The sequence below is a fragment of the Protopterus annectens genome, chromosome 12.part0, assembly GCF_019279795.1.
Source record: "Protopterus annectens isolate FY-2018-M chromosome 12.part0, PAN1.0, whole genome shotgun sequence".
NCBI classification, from domain to species: domain Eukaryota; kingdom Metazoa; phylum Chordata; order Ceratodontiformes; family Protopteridae; genus Protopterus; species Protopterus annectens.
This window is the reverse complement of record NC_056746.1, coordinates 101,041,549-101,062,653: the sequence shown is the minus strand read 5'-3', so window position 1 is coordinate 101,062,653 and position 21,105 is coordinate 101,041,549. Positions and strand designations below refer to the sequence as shown.

General features: G+C 42.2%; 1 protein-coding gene across 4 annotated transcripts in view; it reads left to right on the top strand.

Annotated features, from left to right (window-relative positions):
• The window catches only part of BRAT1 (BRCA1 associated ATM activator 1), a 498,236-nt gene that overhangs the window by 279,769 nt on the left and 197,362 nt on the right, over positions 1-21,105 (top strand). For all 4 annotated transcript variants that reach the window (XM_044089125.1, XM_044089127.1, XM_044089124.1 and 1 more), the window contains exon 10: positions 8,629-8,699. In XM_044089125.1, the coding sequence (XP_043945060.1) occupies positions 8,629-8,699 (71 nt within the window). The remainder of the gene's footprint in view (positions 1-8,628; positions 8,700-21,105) is intronic.

Here is a 21,105-nt window from a genome sequence, read left to right as displayed (position 1 = left end):
TGAAGGAAGAGCATCGACTATTCTGAAAGCGCTTATTTTATTAAATTCTGTTTGTACTGTTCCTTGGCTTGTTTTTCGCCTTTTTTGTTTTAAATGTTTTTTAAGTCATTTATTTGTTCATCAGTTCAAAGAGCTTTTATTTCCACAGGAAAAATAGATGTATGCCTAGACCTGTTTCTAGGATTTTCCACTCAGAATTTGGTTACTGTGAGGGAATACCTCAGGACTGTGGGTCTTGTGGCAGCCAAGATTCTCATGATACCCCTTGTAAGACTCCACATGAGAAGGATACAGTGGTATCAGAAGTCTGTTTGGTCTTGGCACCAGCACTCATTATTTTTTCAAATCCCAGTTCTGGGATATGTCTGAAGAGAAATCACTTGTGGGAGACAGCAAATATCCCTAAATCCAGGTCTCCATATCTGCTCTCCTGTTCCAAAGGTGTCAGTTACTGGAGATGCCTCAGACTTTGCTTGGGGAGCAGTTTTAGGAGGGATAAAAGTACAGGGTGCTTGGGATACCAAGTATCAATACAAACACATAAATATAAAGGAGATGCTGATTAAGGCACTCCACTATCTGAATCATATTTGGTCCCTTGGACCTCTTCAAGTTGTTACAGACAATACCACAGTCATGTGGTACATCAGAAAGCAATGGGGAAGCAGGTCTTACTCTTTTGACTAGTCATGTCAGCTTGGGATATAGCTTCACAGCACAGTCTCATTTTGCAGGCATCCTACATCCCATCAGGGCAAAACTGTGTGTCAGACAAGCTGAGCACGACAAAGGCAGACCCTCATGAATGGAAACTAGATCAGGGAGTCTTCCAGGATTTGATCCATCTGTGAGGAGTTCCTCAAGTAGACCTCTCTTCCTTCTCTCTGAACAATCAGCTGGAAAATTTCTGCCCGAGGACTCCATGCAAGAAGGCCTGGAGGACAGATGCCTTTTCTTTTCCTTGGACAGGAATGTTCCTGTATGTCATTCCACCCTTTCCACTAACACCCAGGATACTTCTGAAGATTCAGAAGGAATCCTCCAAGATCATTGTGGTGTCTCCCTTCTTACCCAGGCAACAGTGGTTCTCCCTTCTTTTGAAAATGGCCAGGGGCAATTACCACAACCTCACAGAATGGATATATTCATACAACAGTACATCCCAACCCTATTCAGCTTCAGCTGAGAGCCTGGATGATGGGGTCTTCATTCCCAATAAGCATCTGTTTACTGAGAATGTGCACCAGGTACTAACTGTGGCAAGAAAATCACATGTTAGCAAATGGAAAATATTTTCTAGTTGGTGCCAACAATATAACTAACACTCATTCAGGGGTAGTGTTTCGATGATTTTACAGTATTTATGTGAGTCACTATCCTTTTGCCTTTATTACTTCTCCATCATAGTTCATTTGTCGACCATTTCAGCATGTCTGCCTAAATACCCTCCTCTTTCAAGGCATTCCCATTTCAAAATGTTTTTACAAGGGTGTTTGCATAAAAGACCTCCAAAAAACAGTGGCTAATCCTTGGGATCTTTATTCTGTGTTAGAGAGGCTCTCACCCCCTAAAGGGCCCATAGAGAGGCTCTCACCCCTAAAGGGCCCATCTCAATACCAAAAGATTGCCAAATTCCGGTAATCACGGCCACACAGGTAGAAACCGCACTCTCCAAAGCTAAGAATACAGCATCCATGGGACCAGATGACATCCCAGGCTGTGTACTACATGAACTACAAAATGAGCTGGCACCTCACCTAAGTGTCATGTTTAATCATGCTCATAGGTTCATACTAGGCTATCTGCCCTGGGGCAATTATAAGCCTAGCCCGATTCTGTATGGCTTACGCCACCCCTTGATTTGAGTATACTGTGACCTTTTTAAGGTTTAGTTTACTGTGCCTCTGTCTAATAGTGACACGGGAGTAATCCCTGGGACAAACCTACGATCCCCCATCCACCTATCGAGATTCTTCTTGAAGAGATTCAGTGAGGTGCTCTCCCTCACATGAACTGGAATTCTATTCCAGAGCGAAGGGAGCCTCTGGGTTATGAACCTGTCCCTCCAGCAAGTTCTATTTATTTCTGTGCTGAGGTTCAAGTCCCTCGAGCATGTGGCTCTAAGGGATTTAGATTTACTGAGGTGGAACATGTCCATTAATTCTGGATTTGACATAGCTTTGTATGTCAGGCATAGATCGCCTCGAAGTAGGCGGTATGCAACTGAGTAGAGCTGGAGTTTTTTTAATCGAGCAGCATATGGCATCTGTTTGAGACCCTTGATCCTCTTGGTGAGATACTTTTGGGGTCTCTCTAATTGCTGCAGGTGTCGGGTAAGGTACATCACAAAAGGGGCATTGTATTCTATGATGGGCCTGATGAGGGATGAATAAAGGGGCCCGATTACCTCTCCTGATCTAGATGTGAAACCCTTCGTGATGAGGTGGGCTATGTAGAAGGTCTTTCTAACCACTTTGGCAATGTGGTTTTCAAAGGAGAGATTGCTATCAACTTGAGTCCCCAGGTCCCTAATAACTTTCTCTGTACTTAATGAGTTTCTGCCTATGTGGTAATTTGTGGGCACATTGTTTTTGCCAAAGGGTATGACTATACATTTTTTGGCATTTAGCTTTAAACCATGGCGCTGGCACCAGTTATCTGTCTCTGTGAGACCTTTTTGAAGGATGTTTGTGTCAGCTGGAGAGTCAATTATGGCGCCCAGTTTGCAGTCATCTGCAAACTTGGTGAGCCATAGTCCTTCCACGTTTGCCTGTACCTCGGAAAAGTATATACCGAACAAGAGTGGTCCCAGGACAGAACCCTGTGGGATGCCACTTGTGACCGGTTTCGAGTCTGACATGGCTCCAGCAACTCTCACTCTGTGGGTTCTGTCTTTGAGCCAGTTTGCGACCCATCTTGTGATATAGGGGTTTATATTTAAGCTGGATAGCTTATCTATGATGCCCGAGTGGGGTATTGTGTCAAATGCCTTTGCAAGGTACAGATAGGCTGTGTGGACTACCTTCCCTTCATTTATGGCTTTGGTGACTGTTTCGAAGAAGTCAACCAGGTTCAAAAGGCAGGATCTGCCCTTGACAAAGCCAAACTGGGTAGGATCTAGTGTCTGTAGGTCCCCAATGTCTTTGTTTATGAGCTCCATGATGATCCTCTCCATAGCCTTGCAGACTAAGCTAGTCAGGCTTATGGGGCGATAGTTTCCAGGGTCCGTAGAGGCTCCACCTTTGTGGAGTGGGACCACTGTTGCTGTACGCCATTCTGTGGGCACATATCCTGTAGTGAGGCTGAGATTGTATAGCTGTTTTATTTGAGGGATTAGTTTCTCTTGGAGTTCATGTGGGACGCAACCTGGGATGCCATCTGGTCCCATGGAAGCAGTGTTTTTTGCTTTGGAGAGGGCAGCCTTCACCTGAGCATCAGAGATGTTTGGGAGGCAGCCCTCTGCCGGGATAGATACTTGCTCTTTTGGGGAGGGGAGAAGTTTGCACTGAACCTGTCTGCCAGGATATTGGCGATGTCTGTGGGATCAGTGTATTTTTGTCGCTTAGAATCAACTCAGAACAAGTCTGGGAGTTGCATCCCAGGTTCCTAACATAACTGAAAAAGCCTTATGATTGTCTTTGGTGTCCTGTGCAATTTTTCTCTCGAAGCTGGCCTTGGAGGATTTTATGAGGGATCGTAATTTTTTGCTAGTACTGATCAGAGATGCCTTCCCTATTAGGGATTTTGCTCTGTCATGTAGTAGCTTCCTCCTTCTGTTGTACAGTTTATTTATGGCAGGGGTCCACCAGACTGGACGCCTGCCTTTGGATGATTGGGTCTTCGTTTCGTTTGGGATAGCATGATCCATGCATTCCTGGAGATGTCCGTAGAATGCGTTTATATAGGATTCTGCAGTTTGGGCCGTAGTTTCCACTGGCCCTGGGGCCTTGAAGGATTCCACTTCGGTTTTGAGAAGTGAGAAGTTCGCTTTTGAGAAGTTTTTCACTGTGGTTTTCTGGGCTGGGGGTGGAGTCGGGATGTGGACATCCAGTGAAATTAATTTATGGTCTGATCTTACCAATGAGGGATATACTTCTGGTGTGGAGCATAGAGTCCCCATGTTGGTAATGATCAGGTCTAGTATGTTGTCCCCTCTTGTGGGAGTGGTGACTAGTTGTTCCATAGCATTTGAGTTTATAATTTCCAGGAACCTTTGGGCTAAGGTGCTGGGGCTTGAGTAGTGCTCCCAGTCAATGTTTGGTAGTTGAAATCACCCAATATAATGGTGTTCGGAGAGATCTTCATGTTCTCCAATGTTTTCAGGAAAGCCGAGTGGGATTCCTGACTTTGAGAGGGCGGTCTGTAGGATGCTATAAACTGAAAAGCAGTCTTGCCCACTGTTAGTTGCACATGGATGGTCTCCGATACTTCGTGCAATGCCACTAACCTGGAGGTGTGGATATCCTTGATAAATATGGAAACTCCCCCTCCTTTTGTGGTTCGGTCCGGGTTTTGGGGCCGAAAAGCATGATATGAGGTATAGCCTGGTAGTGCTGGGGTGCTCTCTGGAGCCTTGAACCAGGTTTCTGTCACTGCACAGATATCAATGTTCTCCATACTGAGGAGAGCTTCGAGTGCGTGCATCTTGAGGTTAAGACTTCTGGCATTAAGCAGCATTACCCTTAGTTTCTTGTTCCTTGTGCTGTCTATGGGGTAGGTTTGACTTTTGAGCCTTGCCTAAAAAAGGCACTATGGGGGTGGCAAGAGCATTTGCCAATATCTGAAAGCCCAGTGGTGACAGGTGCAAGCCGTCCCTAGCGAAGCAACGTGGCTTGTCGAGCAGGCATGACCTCAGGCTTCGTGCCCACTGAGTGGCACACAGCTACAGTTATCCAACTCCACAAGGGGGGGTCCACTTTGGATCCCGGGAACTACTGTTCCATCAGTATGACGAGCCTGATCTGCAAAGGCATGGAACGCATTATCAAGGAATTTATAAATAAAGACATTGGCAACCTTTAAACACTGGACTCCACCCTGTTTGGGTTTGTGAAGGGCCGATCTTGTCTCCTGAACCTGATTGACTTCTTCAAATCAATCTCCAGAGCTGTGGAAGAGGGTAAGATGGTCCATACAGCCTATCTGGACATCGCCAAGGCCTTGAACACCATCCCCCACTCTGGAATCATAGATAAACTTACTAAGCTGGGCATAAATTCCTATGTCACTCAATGGGTTGCCAACTGGCTTACTGACAGAACTTAGACTGTAAAAGTAGCCAACTCCAAATCCAGCTCCAGACAAGTGGAGTACCTCAGGGTTCTGTCTTGGGACCGCTCTTGTTTGGCATCTACTTCTCTGAAGTACAGGCCAACACTAAGGGACTCTGGCTAACAAAGTTCGCAGATGACTGCAAACTGGGAGCCATTACTGAATCCCCAAATGATGTGGATATTCTACAAAACAGCCTTACAGAAACAGATGCTTGGTGCCAGAGCCATGGGCTCAAGCTTGATGCCAAGAAATGTGTAGTTATCCCCTTTGGGAAAAATCATGTACCCATGAATTACCACATGGGTGGCAGTACACTAAACACCGAAAGTGTGATGAGAGACTTAGGGACACAGGTGGACAAGGGGTCTCACCTTTGATAACCACATCGCCACAACAGTCAGGAAATCCTTCTATGTGGCACAACTCATCACTAAGGGCTTTTCATGCATAAAAAAGAGGTCATTGTCCCACTGTACTCATCCCTCATTAGACTCATTTTATAGAGTACAACGCCCCATTTGGTATGTACCTCACAAGACATCTGCAACAGCTGGAAAGGCCTCAGAAATACCTCACTAAAAGAATCACAGGTCTAAAGCAGATGCCTTATGCTGACCGCCTAAAAAAAACTCCAGCTATACTCTGTGGCATATCGTCTACTCAGAGGCGATCTCTGCTTAACATACAAGGCCATGTCAAACCCTGAGCTGTTGGGCATGCTCCACTTAAAGAAATCCCAATCCCTCAGAACCACATGCTCCAGGGATCTAAACCTTGTCATCGCAATGAACAAAACCTGCTGGAGGGGTAGGTTCCTGACCCAGAGACTCCCCAGTCTCTGGAATAGACTGCCCATACATGTCAAGCAGAGTGCCTCCTTGGCCCTCTTCAAAAGGAACCTTGACGATTATATGCGAGCTAAGAAATTCACCCAGTGGATCATGTCAGTTGCCCTGCTAGACAGGGGTCCAGGGAAGTAAATATTGTGGGAAGAAATATCCGGAGAATTGTTTGGCTAGACTTGTATAGGCCCTAGGGCCGATAGCCTAGTACCAACCCTATAACACTGGCTCCATTTGAACCAGCTAATCTGGCTGATTTGAGGTTTTTAACATGGAAAACTGTTTTACCGATTGCTCTGACCTTTGCAAGAAGGTTTTATGGTCAGTATACCTTATTTAATTTTTCATAAATGCGACTTCCTTTAAGAACTAAACCTTTTACGTCTAAAGTGGTGTCTGAATTTCCTTTAAGCCACACTAGCCATCTCTCCATTTTCTTTCATGAACCTAAACGTGACAGAGAAATGATCGTCCATATTGACAGAACAAAATCTTTCAGATATGTGAATCAGTTGTTATTTTCTTGTGGAGGTAGGAAGAGGGGACAATCTGTGTCAAAACAGACTGTTTATAAATGGTTGTTTCAGGCTATCGCCTGTTGTTATTCTCACCACAACAAAACTGTTCCAGGCAGGGTTGAATTCCAGTCTATCAAGGCTTTGTCTTCATCTTTGGCTTTTTGTAAAGGGGTTGGATTCATAGGTTCATAGTTGTGTACTAGGCTAATGACCACTGGGCCTTTTTAAGCTTCACCATGCATCGCAAGTCACTGACAAGTTCTGTACCCTTGGTAAGTGTAAGCAGGAGCTTAGGAGATGAAGCATTTAGAAGCAGGGGCCTGGGAGATGAACCATTTACAGGTTGCCTGTGTCCATTAGAGGCATAGATGCTAAACCAGGGATGAATTTCTAGTTCCCCATCCAGTTGTCCAAGTTGCACGTAAATTGGTTTAGGGAGGAACTCTGCTTCACATGGATTGGAAAGCTGTTACAGAGAAGAGATGGTCTCTGGGATACATACCTCTCTCTCCAGTAGGCCCTGTTTATTTCACAGGCAATGTTTAGGTCTTTAGAATGGGTAATTCTGATGTTGTTTGTTTTGCGGATTTGCAGGAGGTCCATCATAGTAGGTCAGATTGCATTGTATGCCAGTCATAGATCTCCCATCAGCAGCCTATAGGAGACAGGATACAGGGATAGAGCTTTGTGATCTGCATAGCATGTATTACTTACACCCTGGGGAAATGTCAATTGTTGGATGTGCTTGGTTAGATACTTATCAAAGGGGGCATTGTACTTGATGAATGCCGAATACAGTGCATCAGTGATCTGAATCTAGATGCCATACATTTGTTTATAACCTGTACACCATAGAATGATTTCCTCACTAATGTAGAAATGTGATTTTCAAAGGCTAGATTACTGTCTGTGTGTTCCCATGTTCCTGACTGTTGGCTTGACTCTTAGAGGTGTGTTGTCAATATGATGGTTACCAGGAGTAGGTGACTTCCAGAAGGGTACTATTATGCATTTCTTGGCATTTAGTTTTAGTCTGTAATCTGTACTGCTTCATCCATGTGACTACACATATGTACAAGGAAACCTCTCCCTTTCTTTAACCATTTATGGAGGGCAGCTGGATGGCAGCGCAGTGGCTCACTGGTTAAGGTGGCTGACTCACAGCTCAATGGTCTGGGGTTCAAGTCCGACTTTTTGCCATTGTCTGCATACTTGTTGACTGTAAGTAGCCCGTATATTTTATATTTAGCCTTGCTCTTGTGTCGTGGGTTGTGGCTGTGAAGTCAGTGATGACCAGTTCACTTACCTGTTTGACAAGTAAAAAAAAGTGTGTATTCAGAAATATTTTTGAGAAAATGAAGGAATATTTTTATTTTGAGAAAAAGGTGGTTTTGTAGAAAGAGAGGTGATGAAAATATGGAAGAGAGAGATTTTAGCTTGAGGAAGTGCACCTTCCTTTGGAAACCGCAACCAGCAGATTATTTTTTGGTACTCCTAGACCATGTTCTTCTTGTTACCATGTATATAACTTCTCTGTTATACACTCTGTTTATCTGTATATTGTTGTTTGCTATAAATATGTGGGGGGGTTCCTTGATGTTTTTAGGGTGCATTATCATCATCGTTGTCATTATTATTATTATTATTAATTTGTTCATTCCCATCATCATCATTTTGCAGTTTTTTTTTCTTTTTTTGCGCGACAGAAGTTGCCGGTCTGCATGTTAATCCCCAAGGACAGTTTCATCAAACATGGTACTTCCTCTCCCCACCACACGTAGTAAAATGTTTAATTTTTGACTCTTCCCATTGTTTGTAACTTTCACTACCTTTTGCATGTTCTGAAGATTTAGAATTATGTTGAAAATCTTGTTAGGTACTGAATTTTAATTAGCTTTGTTAGTCATATAGGGGAGACACTTTTTCTGTTGTTTGTAAACTGCAGTATTTATAACTGCAATAAGTAATGTTTTGTATTATTGTGTTTTTTATAGCACATTGTCAGTGGGAAAATGTATTAAATGTTCTGCTTGGGTACCTTAAGAATCCTGAATCTGATCCAGTGGTAAGCATCTTCATTTTTTGTCCATTAATAAGTAATTTATTTGACTAGGATTAACTGTCATTTGAACTAGTTCAGGCAATTTGTAGCTAATGCAAACGGCAAAATGTGCCCTCCTCTCATAGACAGCAAATCACAGTACTGTTTAATGTTAAAAGTAAAAGTCATGATTGCGACCAAAAGAAAATATTTCCTTAATTTGGATGTGAGGAGTGTTAATTTCTCCAAGTCGGTCTTCCTTTCCCATGTGCTCATGGCCGGCCTTAGGCATAGGCCAACTAGGTGGCTGCCTAGGGCGTCGCTCTAGCAGGGGTGCTTTTCCAGTATTTATTTGGTATAGGTAGACAATGATGGGGGCACCAGGTAGTGTGGTGGGGGGTGCCGTGGAGCCCTTTTGCCTAGGGCACCAGTTGACCTAAGGCCGCTCCTGCATGTGCTATTTATCTCCTCAGTTGTAGTCCTGTCTTTTTCATTGAGGCCATTTTGACAATGGGCTGATGGAATGTGTATTTCGGAGGATGTAATATACAAAGGCCAGTGAACATTTTTCATCTTAGTATGAAGAAAAACTCCAGAGGGACACTAGAAGGTATTAATATTTGCAAATGTAAGATTTAGTGACTAGTCAAGTTGATATGCATTTTAGGGTTCTATAGCTTTAAATTTACTAAATATGTATTTAATTATTTAATTGATTGACTTTTCTGGTTGGTTCTCCAGCAATACCCATGTATTTAATTGAGAGTAGTTCTTTTGTGCTTAGAAGTCTGATTAAGCATTGATAACGTGAAAGCGCTTACTGGCCTGATTTTATTGTTAGCTTTTGTTCTTTTAATAAAGGTTGGCTCTGTTTGTCGTGGTGTTGCCTCTGGAGTTTTTCTTCATATTTCATGTTTTGCTTATTGGAGGCACTTTACCCTGGAGTATTTTCTTTTCTCTATTCTTTTTCATCTAAGTGCCTCATGGATAGTTTCGCAGTATTAATGAAGTCGCTTACCTTGGAACCACGATGAACATTTATGTTACTAGAGAGTTAACTAGTGAATTTTGGGCATCCTTGTAGCAGCAGCACATCTACAGAGGAATGAGAGCAGAGAACCAATATGGTGTTGGATTTGAAATGCTGTAAAAATGATGAAATACAGTAGAAAGCAGTATGTCCGGCTTTTAGCTCCGTCTGGCATGAGCTGTTGAAATTACTTTTTTTTAGTCTTCCTATCCCATAAAAAGTTACTTGGGTAAACCCACTAGACAAGAGTCACCCATGCCTGATGTCTGGTTAAGTGACTTGATGAGAGTCACTGTGGGATGAAACCTATGATGGCCGCAGGTTTTAGTTGTAGCAGCACACTGTTTTAAACCTCTCCACCAAACTTCCAGGTAATGTAAATAGAACGCTATGATATTTGTTTATCTTTCCTGAGGGAGGATCTCTCTCTCTCACACACACACACACACACACACACACACGTGTTTGTGTCTGTAAATCAGGGCAGAGCATTGATCTCTGAGGAGCATTTTTCAGGCTCAGCCTGAAGAGACAAAGACAATTCTTAAAGTACAAGTATCAAACAAACAGTAGTAGTAGAAATATGAAACAGTTGATATCTAAAACCCACAGTTACAATAATGTAATATGAAACAGTTGACAACTAGAACCCACAGTTACAATAATGTAATATGAAACAGTTGATATCTAAAACCCACAGTTACAATAATGTAATGTGAAACAGTTGACAACTAGAACCCACAGTTACAATAATGTAATGTGAAACAGTTGATATCTAAAACCCACAGTTACAATAATGTAATATGAAACAGTTGACAACTAGAACCCACAGTTACAATAATGTAATATGAAACAGTTGATATCTAAAACCCACAGTAACAATAATGTAATGTGAAACAGTTGACAACTAGAACCCACAGTTACAATAATGTAATGTGAAACAGTTGATGATCAGAACCCACAGTTACAATAATGTAATGTGAAACAGTTGATATCTAGAACCCACAGTTACAATAATGTAATGTGAAACAGTTGATGATCAGAACCCACAGTTACAATAATGTAATATGAAACAGTTAACTAGAACGCACAGTTACAATAATGTAATTTGAAACCACTGATATCTAAAACCCAGAGTTACAATAATGTAATATGAAACAGTTGATATCTAAAACCCACAGTTACAATAATATAATATGAAACAGTTGATATCTAAAACACACAGTTACAATAATGTAATATGAAACCGTTGATAACTAGAGCCCACAGTTACAATAATGTAATATGAAACAGTTGATAACTAGAGCCCACAGTTACAATAATGTAATATGAAACAGTTGATATCTAAAACCCACAGTTACAATAATGCAATATGAAACAGTTGATATCTAAAACCCACAGTTACAATAATGTTATATGAAACAGTTGATATCTAAAACCCACAGTTACAATAATGTAATATGAAACAGTTGATAACCAGAACCCACAGTTGCAATAATGTAATATGAAGCAGTTGATATCTAAGCTCCACAGTTACATAATGTAATATGAAAACAGTTGATAACTAGAACCCACAGTTAAAATACTGTAATATGAAACAGTTGATAACCAGAACCCACAGTTACAGTAATGTAATATGAAACCGTTGATAACTAGAACCCACAGTTACAATAATGTAATATGAAACAGTTGATAACCAGAACTCACAGTTACAATAATGTAATATGAAACAGTTGATATCTAGAATCCACAGTTACAATAATGTAATATGAAACAGTTGATATCTAGACTCCGCAGTTACATAATGTAATATGAAACAGTTGACAACTAGAATCCACAGTTACAATAATGTAATATGAAACAGTTGATATCTAAACTCCGCAGTTACATAATGTAATATGAAACAGTTGATATCTAAAACCCACAGTTACAATAATGTAATATGAAACAGTTGATTACTAGAACCCACAGTTACAATAATGTAATATGAAACAGTTGATAACTAGAACCCACAGTTACAACAATGTGATATGAAACAGTTGATAACTAAAACCCACAGTTACAATAATGTGATATGAAACAGTTGATAACTAAAACCCACAGTTCCAATAATGTAATATGAAACAGTTGATGTCTAGAATTCACAGTTACAATAATGTAATATGAAACAGTTGATAACTAGAACCCACAGTTACACTAATGTAATATTAAACAGTTAATATCTAGAATCTGCCAAAGATTCCAAAGATAACCACAAGGCATTCTATAGTTATGTCAAGAATCTAAATGGCAATGCTCAGATCTGCTCCGAGCTTCAACAGAATGGCATTAAATGTACTGATCCCAAGGATATTGCCAGTATCCTGGCAGATCGATTTAGTGACAACTTCACCCCCTAAAGGGCCCATCTCAATACCAAAAGATTGCCAAATTCCGGTAATCGCGGCCACACAGGTAGAAACCGCACTCTCCAAAGCTAAGAATACAGCATCCATGGGACCAGATGACATCCCAGGCTGTGTACTACGTGAACTACAAAATGAACTGGCACCTCACCTAAGTGTCATGTTTAATCATAGCCTCACCTCAGGCTTCGTGCCCACTGAGTGGTGCACAGCTTCAGTTATTCCACTCCACAAGGGGGATTCATCTTGGATCCCGGGAACTACCATCCCATCAGTCTGACGAGCCTGATCTGCAAGGGCATGGAACGCATTATCATGGAACTTATAAATAAAGACATTGGCAGCCTTCAAGCACTGGACCTCACCCAGTTTGGGTTTGTGAAGGGCCGATTTTGTCTCCTGAACCTGATTGACTTCTTCGAATCAGTCTCCAGAGCTGTGGACGAGGGTAAGGCGGTCCACACAGCGTATCTGGACCTCGCCAAGGCCTTTGTCACCATCCCCCACTCTGGAATCGTAGATAAACTTACTAAGCTGGGCATAAATCCCTACATCACTCGATGGTGTAATATGAAACAGTTGATATCTGGAATCCCCAATTACAATAATATGCCATTAAAATAAACAGGTATAGCAAAAGCTCCAGTAACACTTAAGTTAATGTACAAACAATAGTTGGTGAATAAACGGCATTATTAGATAAAGAACATAACGTATTGACCATAATAAGGGAATTGTGAGAGCGGGAGGGAGGAGTGACGAATGTTGAAGGGGAAGGGAAAGGAGAACATGGGGGTGTGACATGATGAGTAGTTGGCAAAGCTGAAGGTGGTGGGAAGGTTGCATGTATTAGTACTCTGAAAAGGTACTGTCAGGAGTTTGTATGAAGAACACTTAGTCCAATTAATTTTTGGGAAGAAGGAAGAGTTAAATTAGGTTAAGTGACTTAATGTTGGGCTTGCTTGAATATGAATGATTTTAGCTTGGAGTGAAATTTAGAAAAGTTGGTAACTGTTTCTGTATGATGAAAGATGGTGGTAGACCAGATTTCAGGAGCAAGTGTGGAGAAGGCATGATGTCCTTGCATATCACTGTTGCAATATTATTTACTCTGAGTATGGCATCATAGTCGCATATGTCTGACATATGACACCAGGAAGATGTAAAGGCTTTGGTGTACTAGATGGACGTTAGACGTTTAGCAGGATATCCTAAGAGTAAAGAATGCTACAACAGTGATAACTAGGACATCTACTGTTATGGTAAGATGTTATACAACTGTATTTACTGTTGAGTGTAGTTGTGAAGGACTGGTATACAGGGTAGCAGTATGTGCAGGGAGTGAACTTCAGGTGTTTGGAATAGTTCTATCGTGTACTCTGTCTGAAGGAAGGACAGCAAGTTTTGAATACGAGGCTTCCCACTAGTAATAGATTCATAGGCAGCTACTAGGCTATCTGCCCAAAGGCATTTATAAGCCTAGCCGGAATGTGTTGGCTTTCGCCATCCCCTTAGATTAGTTCCCTGTGCCTTTGTCCAGTAGAGCCATTGAAGTGATCCCTGGGGTAAACTTTCTGTTTCCCATCTACTCGTCAAAGTTTCTCTTGAAGAGGGTTAGCGAGGAGCTCTGCCTAATGTAGATTGGAATCTTGTTCCAGAGCATGGGAAGTCTCTGGGACAGGAATCTATCCCTCCAGCACATCCTATTTATTGCTGTGGTGAAGTTTAGATCCCTGGAGCGTGTGGCTTGAGGGGATATGGTTTTCCTTAGGCGGAGCATGTCCATCAATTCTGGATTGGACATGGCCTTGTATGTCAAGCAGAGATCACCTCTGAGTAGGCGATATGCAACTGAGTACAGCTGGAGTTTCTTCAGTCGAGCTGCAAAGGGCATCTGCTTGAGGCCAGTGATCCTCTTGGTGAGGTACTTCTGTGGTCTTTCCAGTTGTTGCAGGTGTCTTGTAAGGTACATCCCAAATGGGGCATTGTACTGTATGTTGGGTCTGATGAGTGATGCGTAGAGGGACCCAGTGACCTCTTTCGATCTGGATGCATACCCTTTTGTGATTAGGTGGGCCACATTGTAGGATTTTTTAACCACTTTGGCAATGTCATTATCAAAGGAGAGGTTACTATCTACTTGGGTCCCCAGATTCCTTATTGCATCTTCCGTATTTAGGGGGCTACCACCTATGTGATAATTTGTGGGTACTTTGTTTTTTCCAAAAGGGATGACTATGTACCTTTTGGCATTTAGCTTGAGGCCATGGTTTTGACACCAGGTGTCTGTCTCAATGAGACCCTTTTGGAGGATGTCTGTGTCAGCCGGAGAGTCAATTATAGCCCCTAGTTTGTAGTCGTCTGTGAACTTAGTCAGCCATACTCCTCCTGTGCTAGCCTGTACCTCTGAGAAGTATATGCCGAACAGGAGGGGTCCTGGGACTGAGCCCTGGGAAACGCCACTTGTAACCGGTTTAGAGTCAGACCTAGTTCCTGCAACTCTTAACATGTGGGTTCTGTCCGTGAGCCAGTTGGCAACCCATCTCGTGACGTAGGGGTTTATGTTTAGGCTGGTGAGCTTGTCTATAATACCCAAGTGGGGAATGGTGTCGAAGGCCTTTGCGAGGTCTAGGTAGTCTGTGTGGACCACCTTTCCCTCGTCTATAGCCTTGGTAACTGTGTCAATGAAGTCCACCAGGTTTAGGAGGCATGACCTGCCCTTAACAAAGCCGAACTGGGTAGGGTCCAGTGTTTGGAGGTTCCCAATGTCTCTGTTAATGAGATCCATGATGATGCACTCCATAGCTTTGCAGACCAAGCTAGTCAGGCTTATAGGGCGATAGTTCCCGGGGTCCTTCGTGGCTCCACCTTTTTGGAGTGGAATAACCGTTGCTGTGCACCACTCTGTGGGCACATAGCCTGTAGAGAGGCTGAATTTAAACAGTGTGTTTAGGTGAGGGGTTAGTTCATCTTTGAGCTCGTGTAGGACGCAGCCTGGGACACCATTCGGTCCCATTGATGCTGTGTTTTTGGCTTTGGAGGGGGCTGTTTTAACCTGAGTGTAATTTCAGGGGCACTACATTCTTCTGATATAGTTATGGGCCCTTTTGGGGGTGAGAGGGGGGTGAAGTTTGCACTGAACCTGTCTGCCAGGATGTTGGCAATATCGGTCGGTTCAGTGTATTTTGTGCCATTCTGCACTAACTCAGAGCAGATCTGAGAATTGCCACTTAGATTCTTGACATAGCTAAAGAATGCCTTGTGGTTATCTTTGAAGTCCATGGCAATTTTTCTTTTGAAGCTAGCCTTGGATGATTTTATGAGGGAACGTAGTTTCTTGCTGATACTGATCAGGGATGTCTTCCCTTCTTGGGATTTTACTCTTTTCTGTACTAGTTTCCTCCTTCTATTCTATAGCTTGTTTATGGCAGGGGTCCCCAGATTGGTTTCCTTTTCTTGGAGGAGTGAGTCTTGGTTTTGTTTGGGATAGCACGATCCATACATTCTTGTAGGTGCCCATAGAGTGCATTAGTAAAGGATTTTGCAGCTTGGACAGCGTTATCCTTTAGCATGGGGGCTTTGAAACTTCCCACCTCGGTCTTAAGTAACGTGAAGTTTGCTTTTGAAAAGTTTTTTCACAGTGGTTTCTTTGACCGGGGGTGGTGGCGGAATGTGGATATCCAGTGTGATTAGTTTATGGTCAGATCTAACCAATGAGGAGCTGATGTCCGGTGTGGAACACCGGTCACCCATGTTGGTGATAAACAGGTCCAGTATGTTGTCACCTCTGGTGTGGGTGTTGACCAGTTAATCTAGGGCGTTTGAGTTTATAAATTCTAGGAAATGTTGGGCAAGGGGGATTGTACTTGAGTAGTTCTCCCAGTTAATGTTTGGGTAATTGAAATCACCCAATATCAGGGTGTTTGGTAGGACCTTTATGTTTCCCAGTGTTTCCAGGAATGCAGAGTGTGGGTCCTGGGACATGGAGGTTGATCTGTAGCAATCTATAATCTGAATAGCAGTTTTGCCCATTGTTAGTTGCATGTGGATAATCTCTGAAGCATCGTGCTGTGCCACTAACCTGGAGGTGTGGGTATTCCTGATGAATATGGATACTCCCCTGCCTTTTGTATTTCGGTCTGGGTTTTGTGGCTGAAATGTATGGTATGGGTTGTAGCCTGGTAGTGCTGGGGTGCTCTCTGGAGCCTTAAACCAGGTTTCTGTTACTGCACATATATCGATTTTCTCCATACTGAGGAGTGCCTCGAGTGTCTGCATTTTGAGGTTTAGACTTCTGGCATTAAGTAGCATTACCCTCAGTTTTTTGTTACTTGTGCTATTTATGATGGTGGGTTTGTCTTTTGAGCCTTGCCTAAAAAAGGCACTATGGGGGTGGCAAGAGACTTGGCCAGTATTTGAAAGCCTAAAGGTGACAGGTGCAAGCCATCTCTAGCGAAACAGCGTGGTTTGTCGAGCATGTCATCCCAGGCTGACAGACACTGGATCCCCTTTGAATGACACCAGAAGCTTAGCCAATTGTTGAAATTGATAATTTTTTCTCTATACAGTGGTATCATTCTTGGTGAGGGTAGGATGCTACTCAAGGTCAGGGTCATACCAGCTTGAACTACGTGATCAGAGAGCTCCTCCATGTCTCTCTTCATGTAGTCCAGGGAGGTACGGCTCAGGTCATTCATACCAACATGGACAATGACAGAGTCATATTTGTACTTGTTCTGGAGTGACCTGAGTGCTTGTGTTATGTGGTGGATCCTGGCACCTGACAGGCAACTAACAGTAACCTTCTCCTTGTTCAGCCTAGTGAGTGGGACGTCAGTGTGGCTGACTATAGCGTCACCTACTACTAGCGTGTTGGGTATGTTATTTTGCCTTAAGGGCTGTGATTGCGTGGCACACTTGTTTTGTGAAGTATGTGTTTCATCGTTTGCTTTGGGGGGGTGAAGGGTTGCTTCGATGTCTGCTTTGTAGGTCTCTGTTGCTTTTGCACAGTATTATTTAGAGCCTCCGAGTATGTTTTTGTGTATTTGTGTGTTTTTTGCTGGTGCTGGTTTCATAGGTCTGTGTGAGACTGGTGGTGTGATGCAAGTAATTCCCTTCTTCTTTTGACTGCCTGGTCCATTCTTGGGTTGAGAGAGCTTAGCCTCCACTTTGGCTGTATAATTGCATCTCTTGCATGTATTAGTGTTGGGTGGAAGGAGGAGAGGGTTGTCTGTATACATGAGACAATTGTAACATTGCCTCAAAATGCCCATATTCACCAGTTGGACTGGAGAGTACACATGAAACTGCCCTTTGGACATGCCTGGATAGGTATAGTTAATTGTTTTACTGATTGGCTGATAAGGTCGAATAGAGAGCTTTGTCCTTCTCTACAGTATAGGGAGGGTCTAGTGCTAAGGTTTATTAGTGCTTGCTATGAGTTTTGAGCAAGTGCCGGGATAAGAAATGAATGGTTTTAGTGCTTAAGTTGAAAGTGTGTCTAATTCCAAGGGAAAAATTGAAGAGTACACTTTGTGGAGCCGGGAATAGTTGTACCCTAGCTAACCAGTGCGCAAAAATGCGGGTTTTATAGCAGGGAAATGAAAGATAGAGAAATTAGCCCAAAATGGCCAATAAACTATTAATTTGTTGGCTGAAACCAGTCATCCAGGGACAGATAGGCTGCTCAAAGCTCCCTCTCTCACAGTGAACAGAGAAATTTCCTTCTGTCCAAGTAAGGTATGGGCAAACACAGAAACTTGTAACACAGCCCTGAATTCAGCACTAACCTGAAAACTGGACTATACTATCTTAGGAAGGCGGGAAAACAAGTAGTTTTTTTTTTTGTTTTTTTTTTTTTTTTTAGAAAATAAAGCAGATACAATCAAAAAAACACTTTAATGCACAGAAATGGCTATCACACTTGAGTGTGTAGCCTACAACAGTTAAACAGGTAATTTAGAGACAAAAACGACTTTGTTAAAGTGCAGGCAGTAAAATAAGTACAATATGTAGCTAAAACAAGCTTTTTAAATCACAGAAACTCTAGAAAATCTGCGTTTTAGGCAAAATTAGCTGAAGGCAGCAAGAAAATGCAGAAAAATGATACTTAATCACTCCAAACTCTCTCTTTTGTCTCTCTGTTGCTGTAGAACTCTGCAGGGCAACAGGCAGGAGCTTGCTGAGCTGTATGTGGTTTAGGGCACCAGGCTGGAGCTGGCTGAGCTGTATGTGGTTTAGAGTTCCAGAGGAAGACATTTGCCTTTTTTGAGGATGGGGCAGTGGCATTCTCTTTGGGGACAGTAAATCTGCAGATCTTATAACATGCGGTTTGTGGAGCCTTGAGGTTCGTTTTTGAAGGTTATGGCTGTTTCAAGGAGTTCGTACTACTGTTAGGTTAGAAGGACTCCTTTACATATGGCTATCCTTCCTTTAGGAGAAAGACACTGAGAAATTTTGTATGCCCAAAACATCAGACTTTTAACTTTGGCCTTAGTGGCTTGTACATGTTTTTGAAAGTTGAGATTAGGTTATAGCCAAACACAGATGAATTTTATACATTTTTCTATTTCTTTCACTTGTAGATTGGTGTGTGTAGTGACCCAGATGTCAGGAGTGCTGGCTGGTCTTTGCTGGGTACCAAAATCCACACCTTGGCTTTTCTTAGAGTTGAGAATCAGTTTTTGCTAATCAATTAGATACAAGTTTTGTATGTCAGAATTCTGTTGGTTTAAGTACTGCAATATAAGTAATTGGAGCTGTATATATATATATATATATATATATATATATATATATATATATATGAACATATTTTGTACACAGAATGAGAGACAAGCAACATTGTAGAGGTCTGCAGGTAATTGAAGAACTGTGAGAAAAGTACAGTTGAGAGTACTGGACTATGTGAAACTCCTTTAGTGAGAGGTGTGAGGAGGCATTGAGCATTGAATATTTTGTTGGAGGGGAATAACTATTTTCCTGTTATGAAACTAATTCCTGGTTTGAACAGAGTGTTTATTAGTAGAGAGTGATTGTGTCAGGAGCTTTTGTTATGTCTGCAAATAGGGCACCGGTGAGCTGGTCGTTATTCATATTGAGACTATCGTCTGTGAAGGAGTAGACAGTGAGCTGGTCGTTATTCATATTAAGACTTATCATCTGTGAAGGAGTAGAGAGCAGACAGGACATTAAGTCCTGAGCAGAATCAATGCTGTTTGGGGGAAAGGATTCTGTGGATCTGAAGGAAGTTAGCAAGCCGGAAGGAGATCAGCTTTTCAAATTTTGTTGTTGAGAGGGTAGAGCAGAGATGGGCTGTAAGTCGTTAGGCAGGGATAGCTTGGATAATTTAGGAGTGGGTTTAACTATGGTTTCCCATAACTGAGGCATGAAGGAATTAGATTTGTATCTATTAAATAAGCGGGTAAAAGAGTGGATGAGAAAATCTTCTCATAGGCTGGTACACCAGAGGTGGAGCCCATCAGCCCTGGTGGGGAGCATCAGTAGGGATTTTATTTAGGACTACGGCATTGTCTTTGCACCCGACTCTCTTGAAGTAGAAGGGAAGGGCTTAGTGGGTCAGGGAAGGCAGTGTGTTGAAAGTGTTTATTTTAACACCTTTATTAAATTATCACTTAAGACATAGGCATGCATACATTTGCATAAAAGAAAACAAACCATATTAAAATTTTTCATGTATTATGCATTATATATATGTTTTCTTTTTTAATAAATTATCATTCACTTCAACGACTCGTGGTGGTGCTGCGGTAGCGTTGTCGCCTCACAGTAAGACGCTGTTCGGTTCGATTCTCAGCTAGAGCGTCTTCTGCGTGGAGACATGCGTGAATGGGTGTACCTTCGTTGAAGGTTGTGCGTCAGGCCTGGCAAGCCGTTACATAAAAATCAACTGCCAATCATTAGCGGACTGGAGTTCCGCTGTGGCGACCCCTAACCGGGGAAAGCCGAAAGACACAAACAATCATTCACTTCAACACTGCATAAATTGCTCAATTCTTACCTTCTGTTAAACCTCACTCCTCCTCATAAACGTTACTCTGCACGTATTGTTCCCACAAATTCCATTTATTTCTATGGTGTTTGCTCCTTACCTTTTCTAAAGATTCCACTTCCAGTTCTTTTATCTGTTCAGCAATATTCTGTACTTCAGTTGCAGTTGGTTTGGATTTTGATTTACATTTTCTATTTGCCCTTTTTTTTGTCAGCCTATAGTATTAAACTTAATAAAGGTCTTACTATGTCGAGGCAATTCAGATGTGTCCCAGGTCAAATGACTCATTTCCTTGTGTTGAAATTACTGATTTGTGTGATTTGGAGTGTGGGAAGTGGTGAGATTCTTTTAAGAAGGTGTTTTTTTTTTTTTTTTTGGTGGGGGGGGGGGGGGAGTACCAGCAGATATGGAAATTGTCCTTTTTATGCAGTGTATTGTTGAATGGGTTTCTTCCAGATGTTCGGTTAACTAGTTTCTAGAATTTTCTGTAAATTAAGTGAAGACTGCTTTGGTATTTTTAAAGAAACTGGTTTAGGATGTCTGGTGGCTTTTTAGGTGTTATCCATTTTCTAGTAATCACCTTTTGGCAGCCAAAATAAAATTAACTTTAGTAAGGTCTTAGTATGTCTAGGCAATTCAGATCCTGTATGTCTACTTCATAGGTAGGTACTAGGCTATTGGCCCTAGGGCCTATATAAGCCTAGCCAAAGGTACCCTGGCTTTCGCCACCCAAGAAAATTATTTTCCTGTGCCACTGTCGAGCAGAGCCACAGAAGTGATCCCAGGGTGAATTTCCTATCTCCCATCCAATCACCAAGATTTTTGTTGAAGAGTGCTAATGAGGAGCTTTGTTTGATATAGATAGGTAGTTTGTTCCAGAGTATGGAAAGTCTCTGGGACAGAAATCTATCCCTCCAGCATGTTCTGTTTATTAAGGTGATGAGGTTTAGGTCCCTAGAGCGTGTAGCTCGTAGGGTTGGGATT